We start from the raw sequence: 11,688 nt of genomic DNA on the forward strand, positions 1-11,688 counted from the left end.
TTCCTTTACACATAATGTCAACTGGAAATATCACTTTCCTACCCAATCTTAAAACCTTTCCAACAGCAAACCTGACATTGAACCCTACCTTGAACAGTTCTGACCATGATCCCAACTTGATCCACTGCCACTACCTCAAAATCATCCCTTACAAGTCCTGCAAGAATTCCTCACAGCCAGTATTGCTTCACTACCCTTCCTCAGATCCTTACAAACTGATGATTCCATTATGATCCTCCCAGTGGGAAAAGGATCTATCAGTGTGGTATCTGATTAACAGGAGTAGGTTCTTGCTCAACAGGAGTATGTTAGTGAAGATCCACAAGCCCAATAATCCTGGCCATCCTACAATTGCTGGCTTCAAAGTACTCACCTGCAATCCATAGTGCAAAGACTTCCCTCCTATATTAAATATACCAAACATTTCCTAGGTCATCTGAACTACGTGCCCGTCCCACTCCCACCACACACATTGCTTGTCACTGTTGATGCCACCTCCCTCTACACCAACATTCCGCACACACATTGTCTGTCTGCTGCTGAATGTTTCCTCAGTCAGCACCTCCCTGATTCCAAACCTATGACATCCTTAGTGCTCACCAAAATAAACTTTATACTTACCAACAGTTACTTCACCTTTGAGGGGCAGACATACAAAGAGATCAAGGGTACGGCCCTGGGAACCAGGTTGGCTCCTTCCTACGCCAGCGTTTTCGTGGGTTGTTTGTAGCAGCTTTCCTGGGATCCATAACCCTTCAGCCCCTGTTTTGATTTAGATACAGTGATGATATCTTTGCCATTTGCACTTATGGCTAGGCTGGCCTGTTCAGATTTCTAGAATCTCTGAATACCTTCTCCCAATTAAATGTCACATGGTCCTCTTCTGAATCCCGTGCCACTTTCCTTGATGTTGATCTCATCCTCACTTCTGTCCACATTAAACTTGCTAACAAAACACAGTACTTACATTTTCACAGTTGCCATCCTTTCCATGTCAAATGTTCCCTCTCATGCAGCCTTGGAATTTGAGGCAAACATGTTTGTTCATGTGAAGAATCTTTACAGCAATACACCAACATTCTCACCTCAGCCATCACTGGTCGTAATTACCCCACCAACCTAGTTCATCACATCCAATCCTGGTACGGTGATCCCTCCGAATAACAACTTCAGAGGACACCACTTGCCACTCAGTATTATCCTGGTCTTGAATGTATTAATCAGGTACTTCGACAAGGCCATGACTTCCTGAAATGATGCCTTGAAATGAGATCCATTCTGTCTGATGATTTGCCCACCACATCTAAAATAGCTTTCTGTGCCATCCGAATCTCCGTGATATCCTTGTCAGACCCTATGCTCCTTCTCCACCCATCTCCATACGCTACTGCTCCTACCCCTGTGACCACCTCTGCTGCAAGACTTACCCTAAGCACCCTCCTACCACCAACTATATCAGCCCTGTAACTGGCAAAACATATACTATCAAAGGAAGAGTCGCCTGTGAAATGAAACATGTCATAAACCAGCTCTTTGTATGAGGGAGGGATCGTAAAATGTCTAGCCTAACAAGTAAAGAATGATAGAAATTTCATAATACCAATTTATTTTTCAATATGACACCTGTGTACACTAATACACTTCCAGCCACACTCAGATAACTTCTGCAAACCTTTCAAATAAAAGGTCTTTGATTTCGAGTGCAACCAAGTGTTCACAGCCCCAGTCACTGCAAATCGTCATCCTTTGTGATCTTTTTTTAGGTTTGGGAAAAGAAGAAAGTCTGATGGAGCCAAATCCGGAGAATATGGCAGATGACGTAACAGTTCGAACCCGAAGTCACGCAGAGTTTCAAGTGTTGTGAAGGCTTTGTGTGCCGGGGCATTGTCCTGATGCAAAAGAACTCCGTGCACCAATTTTCTATGGCTTATTTTCTTTCTCTCTTCTCGCAAACAGTGCGGGAGGGTGCAATAGTATGGTACATTTGCAAGTAATCCACCATAATTACCCTTCTGCATCCCAGAAGACCAATGCCGTCACCTTACCGGCTGATTTTTGCACCCAGAATTTTTTTTGGGTAGGGGATGAAGGATGTTCTCATTGTTGTGACTGTCATTTTGTCTCAGGATCAAAGTGGTGAACCTATGTTTCGTCCATTATCGCATGCCTTGCAGGAAAGTCATCTTCATCCACTTCAAATTGGCGCATGATTCTTCACAACACTGCGCATGCTCCCGTCACTGATCTGCATTCAAGTCTTTCAGGACCCAACCGAGATGAAACTTTCTGCATTTCCAAAAGATATACAAGAATATCATGAGCATGCCCATGGGAAATTCCAAATGTGGTTTCAATGTACTGCAATGTCGTTCGACAATCCTGCAAAATCGTGTCATGAATTGCAGTTACTTTCTGATCAGAGGCAATGGTGACACACCTTCCATTCGTTGGCGCATCTTCCATACTCATTCTTCCACATTTGTAGTTGGACAGCCAGTTTTTTTCACTGTTGCATAAGACAGAGCACTGTATTCTGCATGTCCTCTGCAATTTCGTTGGGTGTCATTCGCTTCAAATGAAGATATTCAATCACAGCACTTTTCTTTATTCTTTCGATATTTGCCATTTTGCTTATACTGAGGTATATAACGCATCCTAGTGGCAAAACTAACAAAACTGGAACCACGAAATTTACCACATAGGGTCACCATAAAAGTAGATGGTGGTGTTTATGTGAGACATTATGGTAACTATCTCGGGGTGGAAACTTTTCAGCCCCCCCTCGTAAACACTGTTAGGCATTTTACGTCGGCATGAATAGACACCAGAAGGTTTCATATTAGTTATATAACGGTTAAACAGAGATTTAGGAACCAGATTTTAAGTTGTAAGACATTTCCGGGGGAAGATGTTGACTCTGACCACAATTTATTGATTATGAACTGCAGACTAAAACTGAAGAAAGTGCAAAAAGGTAGGAATTTGACCTTGACCTGGGACCTGAATAAACTGAAAGAACCAGAGGTTGTAGAGAGTTTCAGAGGGAGCATTAGGGAACAATTGACAAGAACAGGGGAAAGGAATACAGAAGAAGAAGAAGAAGAAGAAGAAGAATGGATAGCTCTGAGAGATGAAATAGTGAAGGCAGCAGAGGATCAAGTATGTAAAAGACAAGGACCAGTAGAAATCCTTGGATAACACAGAGATGTCGAATTTAATTGATGAGAGGAGAAAATATAAAAATGCAACAAATGAAACAGCGAGGGGGAATGCAAACGTCTCAAAAATGAGATTGACAGGAAAAGCAAAATGGCTAAGTAAGAATGGCCAGAGGACAAATGTAGGGATGTAAAGCATATATCACTAGGGGTAAGATAAATACTGCATCCAGGAAAAGAAAACCACCTGTATGAATATCAAGAGCTCAAATGGAAAACCAGTCCTAAGCAAGGAAGGGAAAAAGGTGGAAGGAATACATAGGGGGTGTCTATAAGGGAGAAATACTAGAGGGCAATATTATGGAAATGGATGGGGATGTAGAGACAGATGAGAAGGGAGATTTGATACTGCGCAAATATTTTGATAAATCACTGAAAGACTTAAATCGAAGCAAGGCCCCAGGAGTAGACAACATTCCATTAGAACAGGGCTTAACAACTGGCCGGTTTTGAGGGTTTTGAGCGCAAGTACTCGCGTCTGCTCAGGCACGTGCTCGCGAGCAGGTTTAAGGTCGCGGAGTAGGGAGGGAGGGGAAATGCACGCGCACGTTTGAATAGGGCCGCAGCGTGCCTATTGAATTCACGCCGACTGTGTAACGTTTAAAGTACTACTATCAGCTCTAACAGTCACTTCGCTGGTTAAGAATCATGTCAAGTCGCCGTTGTGTAACCCCAACCATGCTTTCGCAGTTCAACCCCCATTGGGAGGAATTGTATCTGTTTACAGAAAAAGATGGTGTTGCAAAATGTTTAGTATGTCACAAAACGCTGAATTCTTTTAGGAAATTTAATTTGCAGCGACATTATATGTCGTACCACGCGAAAGACTACGGAAGTGGAAAATGTGATGGACCAGATCGTGCACAGGAAGTTATTAAACTTAAAAGAAAGCTATCCGAAGAAGATCTGGACGACGAAGAAAAATCAACTGAGGCACCTCTCAGAGTGAGTTACAAAATTGCTTTGCTTTTAGCAAAATCCCTGCACCCCTTCACTATGGCGATTTAATAAAAGTATGTTTGGTAGTTGCAGCGGAACATTTGAGTCCATCTCAAGTTGAACAGTTTCGGATTGTGCCATTATGTAACATGACCACTATGCGTCGCATACAGGACATGGCAGACGACGTCCAGAGCCAGCTTGCAAATATCTGTAAAGATTTTATGGCGTATTGTCTAGCTCTGGACGAAAGTGTTGATATCACTGGAACAGCGCAGCTTGCCATATTTATTAGAGGTGTTAATAGAGATCTTCAGGTGAGGGAGGAGCTCCTCGATGTAGTAGCCGTGAAGAACACTACAACCGGAGGTGATATTTTGAGTGGTGTTGAAGAAAGTGTTGAATATATAGAATTATCGTGGAATTCTTTAGTTTCAGTGTCTACAGACGGTGCACCAGCGATGACAGGGAAAAAGTCAGGTTTCGTTGCGCTGTTGAAGGAGAGAATGCAAAAACTGACCATGCCGAATGAAATGAGGGGCGTTCACTTAGTGATCCACCAGGAAAACTTATGTGCAAAGAGTATCACTCTAAAAAATATGATGAGTGTTGTTGTTCGTACAACCAATTATATAAGGAAGCATGGGCTACAACACAGGCAATTTAAAAGATTTCTTGAGCGTGAAAGCCAGTATGGTAGCCTGTCTTATTACAGCGAGGTCCGCTGGCTTAGTCGTGGCGAATTATTAAATCGATTTTTTTGCCTATCAGATGGGATAAATATGTTCATGGAAATAAATAACATGTGTGTTCCTGAATTGAAAGAGCCTTCATGGAAATGTGATCTCGCGTTCTTAGCAGATTTAACTAGCCATCTGAATGCTTTGAACATTTCACTACAAGGTAAAGATCTGCTAATTACTCATTTCATAGATCGAACACGAGCTTTTAAAATGGAATTGATGCTTTGGGTGAGTCAACAGGAAATCTAGCTCATTTTCCTAAAGTATCATCCGTGCAAGATGTTCACAAAGACTGTGAACGTTATTCACATAGTTTAGTTGCCCTTAAGGAAGAATTTGATCATCGCTTTCAAGATCTGACAGCACTAGACAGTGATTTTGATCCGTTCTCCATATTCAGCTAATACTGAAGAGATTCGTCCTGAGCTGCAACTAGAAATTATTGACCTCCAGTGTGACAGAGAATACAGAGACAAATTTCAGAACAAGAAAAACATTTTGGAATTCTACAGACACTTCCCTCATGATAGATTTCCTCATTTGCACAAATTGGCAGCTACAATAATATAAATGCTGGGTTCCACGTCTGTTTGTGAACAACTGTTCTCTGCAATGAAATGTAACAAGACGTGCCTGAGAAATGCATTGTCTGATCGAAATTTAAACTGCACGCTGCGCCTACAATGCACAAGAACAATTACTCCGAACATAGACGCAATTGTGAAGAGCAAAAAGTACAAGATAACCGAGAATCCCACACTTCAGTGACATCTTTTATTGTGTAACAGTTCACAAATTAATATGAATGTAGAGGCATACACAAAGCTAATAAAATTATGTGGCACGTGTACATTCTCCTTTATTTGTTTCATTTGTCGCAGTAATAATTCGTGAGTCATATCCCTGCAGGTGGCCGCAGATTTACATTGACTGGCGGCAGCTGTTGTGTGCCCCACGTGACTCTCCCCACTCTCCGCTTTGCTCCGTGCTTGCGCCTTGCTGCTCATAGCTTGCTCCGCGAGCACGTATGTTGTGAAACCCTGCATTAGAACTACTGATACCCTTGGGAGCAAGATATATGAGACATGCAAAATACCCTCAGACTTCAAGAAGAATATAAGAAATCTAATTCCAAAGAAAGTAGGTGCTGAAAGGTGTGAAAATTAGCGAACTATCAGTTTTAATAAGTCACAGCTGCAAAAGACTAACACAAAGCCTTTACAGATGAATGGAAAAACTGGTAGAAGCTGACCTCAGGGAAGATCATTTTGGATTCTGGAGAAACATAGGCGCACCCAAGGCAATACTGCCCCTACAACTTCTCATAGAATATAAGTTAAGGAAAGGCAAACCTCCATTTATTGCATTTGTAGACTTGGAGAAAGCTTTTGACAATGTTGACTGGAATACTCTCTTTCAAATTCCAAAGGCGACGGGTAAAATTCAGGGAGTGAAAGCTATTTGTGCAGAAACCAGATGGCAGTTATATGAGTTGAGGGGTGCGAAAGGGAAGCAGTGGTTGAGAAGAGAATGAGACAGGGTGGTAGCCTATCCCCAATGTTATACAATCTGTTTATTGAGCAAGCAGTAAAGGAAACAAAAGGAAAATTTGGGGTAGGAATTAAAATCCAGGGAGAAGAAATAAAAACTTTGAGGTTTGCTGATGGCATTGTAATTCTGTCACAGACAGCAATGGACTTGGAAGAGCAATTGAACGGAATGGACAGTATCTTGAAAGGAAGATATAAGATTAAAATCAACAAAAGTAAAACAAGGATAATGGAATATAGTCAAATTAAATTAGGTGATGCTGAGGGAATTGATTAGGAAATGAGACACTTAAAGTAGTGAATGATTTTTGCTATTTGGGTAGCAAAATTACTTATGATGGTTGAAATAGGGAGGTTATAAAATGTAGACTGTCAATGGCAAGAAAAGCATTTCTGAATAAGAGAAATCTGTTAACGTCGAGTATAGATTTAAGTGTCAGGAAGTCCTTTCTGGAAGTATTTTTATGGAGTGTAGCCATGTATGGAAGTGAAACATGGATGATAAACAGTTTAGACAAGAAGAGAATAGAAGCTTTTAAAATGTGGTGCTAAAGAAGAATGCTGAAGATTAAATGGGTAGATCACGTAACTAATGAGGTGGTACTGAATAGAATTGAGGATAAGAGAAATTTGTGGTACAACCTGACTAAAGGAAGGGATCAATTGGTAGGATACATTCTGAGGCATCAAGGAGTCACCAATTTAATACTGGAGGGAAATGGGGAGGGAGGGTGGGGGAGGGGGGGGGGGGGGTAAAAATGATAGAGGGAGACCAAGAGATGAATATAGTAAGTACATTCAGAGCAGAGGGATGAAGGTCGTAGTAGTTACTTGGAGACGAAGAGGCTTGTTGCACAGGGTAGACTGACTTGGAGAGTTACATCAAACCAGTCTTTGAACTGAAGACCGCAGCAACAACAGCTATTTTAATTAGATGTAATTATTAGAATAAATATATTATAATTATCGACAAGTAAATGTAGAAACATACAAGAGTTTTCTTGAAAATGTATGCCTGTCGTGATGGGTAATATCCCTTTATACAAATGCAATCTGGTAAGGTCCCGAGAACTACTTTACAGGCACCAATGGCCTTTGAAGTCTGGCCCCTTCAACCCTCACAAACCAACCTACCAACCAACTACTTTGCACTTCGAGCTGCAGACAGAGAGGGCAGTCCCATTTGGCAGTTAACTGTGTAGCGGTGAGATGTTACTAACGTAGCAAGAACAAATAGTGTAGGTGTGAAGTTTTTGAATATCACAGAATTTACTCTTGTACTACAAAAATTACGGTTTAAGCGAGAGTCGAACCATTGCCTCATACATGTTCGTTTTATGAAGCTCAAGTGCTAACTGCTAGACCACCATTAACTCTAACATCCCTCATCCATGCACGGGTACATAAGTTACATAATAGATTCGTAAAACTTGCAATTTTCTCGGAATTCCCAGAGTAGTGCACCTTTTATTGCTTGCACATTACGTTGCTTTAATTGTGTGCTAAACGTGTACAAAGTCTGAGGTAAATCCGTGATCCCACTGTCCTGGCCTCCCCTTGTCAGGTAGCTTAAAGTACACTTTGGGAGTCAATAAAGGGAGAAGTTTTTTCGTATGATCTGTTGGCCTCAAGATCAGGCATCACAGAGTGTCATAGGGAGTGAATTCATTTGGCAATCAGGTAATGAAATTACATTCAGAAAAACTACAGAACTGTGAATGTTGTCTGCATATTTAGATCCTTTAGTTAAAAAAAGGCATATATTGCTCTGCTTTCAGATGGTGTAGAGTAATATTGTGAAAACATATTTTTTTGGTGGTGGTGAGGGGTACTTTACCTTTTGTGATTTACTGGTTTTAAAATCATTCTGAGCATCTTCAGCATGCAGAATGGTGTTGACTTGATGATCCATTCCAAATGCCACTAGGTATTGTGGTTCCCAAGTGGCTTTGTAATATTTGAGCATTTTGTGAATGCCGTTTCCATCAGTTGGCACTCAACCATACTAAATACTAGTGATCGTGGATCAGTCAATAATCGATACACTCAAAGTTCCAAATGGAGTTGTCACCAAGGCAGCCCCCTCACCTCTTACTAGAGGTTGGGTATGTGACAGATCCCACAGGTACACTAATCTCTTTATGGTGGGAAGTGTTATTAATTTTCAGACAAGTAAGCCTTGCAGATCTATATACTGCGCACCCATGCTCCAACCCTGACCACCCAAAAGCCTTGTATAACTTGAGTACACTATCTGCTCATCAAATCTGAGGCTATGATATTTTTAGATGTGTTATGCCTTAAGGAACTTCGTTTTTAAGTCCATTTGGTGTGGTAACCAGATCAGTTCCTTATATATCGATTTCATTATTTTTTTATATCATTTATCTCTTATCATGTCCTCTTGTGTTTTAGTGGACCTGACACATTCCCCAAACAATTTTGCTGTTTGGAGTCTGGTGGGTTGTTGGGAGATGAACATTTCTATGAGTATTGTTTTATTTATTAAATTATATGTTGCCTTTTCACAAACTGAAACATGTCTTAACCAGCTGTTCCCATTGTGTAAAAGTTGCTTTCAGATTTCTTTCTGTAACATTATTAAGGGCTACCTTACAGAGCACTCATCAGTAGGATAGTAGGATGTTGATAGCTACTAATGGTACAGCCTTCCTTCAAAGAATTGGTTGGGCAAGAATTTGAAGAATTCATCTCAGTAGCACAAGTAACATATCTGAGGCAAATATAACACAATGTGTGAGATAGGTTTACCTTAACAGCAATACACCCCATCAGCATAAGAGACTTGTACCATCATCAGAATCTCTGTGAAACCTAGATACCTGCTTTCCATGACACACAGTGTTTCACCATCATGCCAACTTGTACTTGCCAAAATATGTCCAGAGTTTACAGTATAGAATATTAGCAAAATCCTGGGGTTGTTGATTGAAATGTCAACTCTCGTGTTAGCATGGTGCTTCTAGGATTTGGGGAGGTATGCTGGTCCCAGATCAAATCTGCTTGGTGGTTTAATGATGAAGGCTGGTGTGCTGGCCAGTCTGAGTGTGGTTTTTCACATCCAGCTAGGTAAATACTGGAATGTTTCCCATTTCCCATCTCAATTACTTGATTTGCAAATGCTGTGAACACATTCTCACACTTTCAAATGGAATAACACTAGAGACAGATACATGGGATACACAAATTCTGTCCTGGAGGAAGGGTGGTGGTGGAAGATTGCAACAATAAGGGCATCCTGCCTCTCTCTATGAGTAACATTGCTAAGTTCAGATTAAAATGCTTGTCCCTGTGAAGACAGGTGATAAGGCCAGGAAAAAGAAGAAGAAGAAGAGTGGTTTTAAGTGTTGGCCCATTAACTTTGTGGCATTCCACACTCACCTTCTGGATACTTTTGCTACACTGCCTGCACGTAGTTCTGTGTGGGCACTGGTGTACAGTTTTACAATTGCTGTCGTGTTCCTCTTTTGAGGTTAAGTCCTCTTCAGTGAGGCTTTTTTCCACAATAGTTTCAGAGGCAGTGTGTGGAGCTAGTAGTGGGGACCTATAGACTGACTAGCGACAGACTGACCACCAATAGACAAATATTTTGTTATATTCATGAATTATTTAGTTTCTATGTATCATTCAGGATGAATTGGTTCCCACAGAAAATGAAAGTATGTGAAGCTTGGCAGCCTTGACCCGCCTAATCTCAGTAACACAAGGTGTTCCAAACCCATATCCAGCCATGACTGCCATGTGTCCTAATATGTTTGATATTTGGAATGACCCAGGGGCCACATGTAGCATTACCAAATATTTTGGGCACTGCAAGCATAAACATCCACATTTTGCAGTGACGTCGTGAGATGTTACCAGCGCATTATACTAGAAATACAAGTAATTTATTTCGTGGGCTCTTCGTCCACAAACCACCGATTTCATTGCACTGTCAACTATTCTAAAAATATGTATGTGAGTGTAGAATTCAATGAAACAACAATGTCTCTTGTAATTCATCAAATGTTTCTCTGTTGTGATGCCTCTTTTCCCTTCCAGGTTCTTCATGAAAGTTCTCATATTCTTGAAACTGAAGAATCAGATGTACCCACTGATGATAGTCCACCATTGACTATAGTAACATCTAGTGGCAATGTCACTCTTGATGTTGCAGAAATTGCAAGAAATAACCCAAATTTTCTTGAAGCGCAAGATATATCAATGGGAGCAGCACAATTATTGCAAGCTGAAAGTGAAGAAGAAAACTCCGAAAACATAGTTAAAAAGAGTGGTTCGTGTTATATAGTCCCTGAGTAGAGCAGAAAGGAACATCACCTATGGACATTAAATGAAAATAGAGGGGAAGTCTCCTTAAACATTCAGTTTATCTAATGGGAAGAGTTTCTGTTGTTTCATTCATTGCAGGCAAAGAAAACAGCTGGGTTTTTTTTTTTTTTTTCCTAATTATGACTGACAGATACTACATTTTTCTTAACAGCCATTGACACACTGTTTAACAAACATTGATCTGTTCCGTGCAAAAACTATATTTAAGTAAGAAATACAAGTGGCAACCATCAGTGTGGAGTATTATTTACAATAATGAAATGAACACAAAAGGGAGAAAACGTATACTAGTTCGTCAAACCTCTCAAGTGTGAAACTGTATTTTTATAATGTACATTTGAATTATATGTAGGTATTCCATGTTTACACTTTGATTTATAATAAATGTTTGCAATGTTTCATTCTCTTTATGACCCACACCTGTTGTTACGTTAAGGAATTGGTTATTGTTGCTTTGACAGTTTTTATTAATTGATTGAATAAATATGTGTAATTGTAGCGATTTACTTGCACTTCGAAATTTTTGTGGATTTTCTATTTGCTGTCTCAGTGAAGCTAAAATTCAACAATATTTATGCCATCAAAAAGAAAAGATTGTTAGTGATATTCACATCCTTGGAAATAAACTTCAATTCTGCCTTTAGTTTCAATGTGTATTTGATATTGAGACAAAGAGGCTTTGGTGTTACAAGCCATTTAGGCTTCAATTTTTTAAATTGTTTCTTTGTTCCTGATTTGATTTTGTGTGCATGTATAGTATTTATTCTACTGATCTATTGTAGTACACATAATATGCAATATTAATTTTATTTCCAGCTTTCACATCACAATGTTCATTAAGTTACTTTCTGCACTCAAGAAAACTTGGTGTTTATTTTAATATCAGTT

The 11,688-nt window shown here is 40.1% G+C and overlaps 1 protein-coding gene across 1 annotated transcript in view; it reads left to right on the forward strand.

Annotated features, from left to right (window-relative positions):
• LOC126474759 (protein BANP-like) overlaps positions 1–11,380 on the forward strand; it is a 197,184-nt gene extending 185,804 nt beyond the window's left edge. The window contains exon 8 of the mRNA XM_050102239.1: positions 10,513–11,380. Coding sequence (XP_049958196.1) covers positions 10,513–10,770 — 258 coding nt within the window. The 3' untranslated portion in view covers positions 10,771–11,380. The remainder of the gene's footprint in view (positions 1–10,512) is intronic.
• The last annotated feature ends 308 nt before the right edge of the window (positions 11,381–11,688 follow it).

The sequence above is a fragment of the Schistocerca serialis genome, chromosome 1 (genome assembly GCF_023864345.2).
Source record: "Schistocerca serialis cubense isolate TAMUIC-IGC-003099 chromosome 1, iqSchSeri2.2, whole genome shotgun sequence".
Classification (NCBI taxonomy): Eukaryota; Metazoa; Arthropoda; class Insecta; order Orthoptera; family Acrididae; genus Schistocerca; species Schistocerca serialis.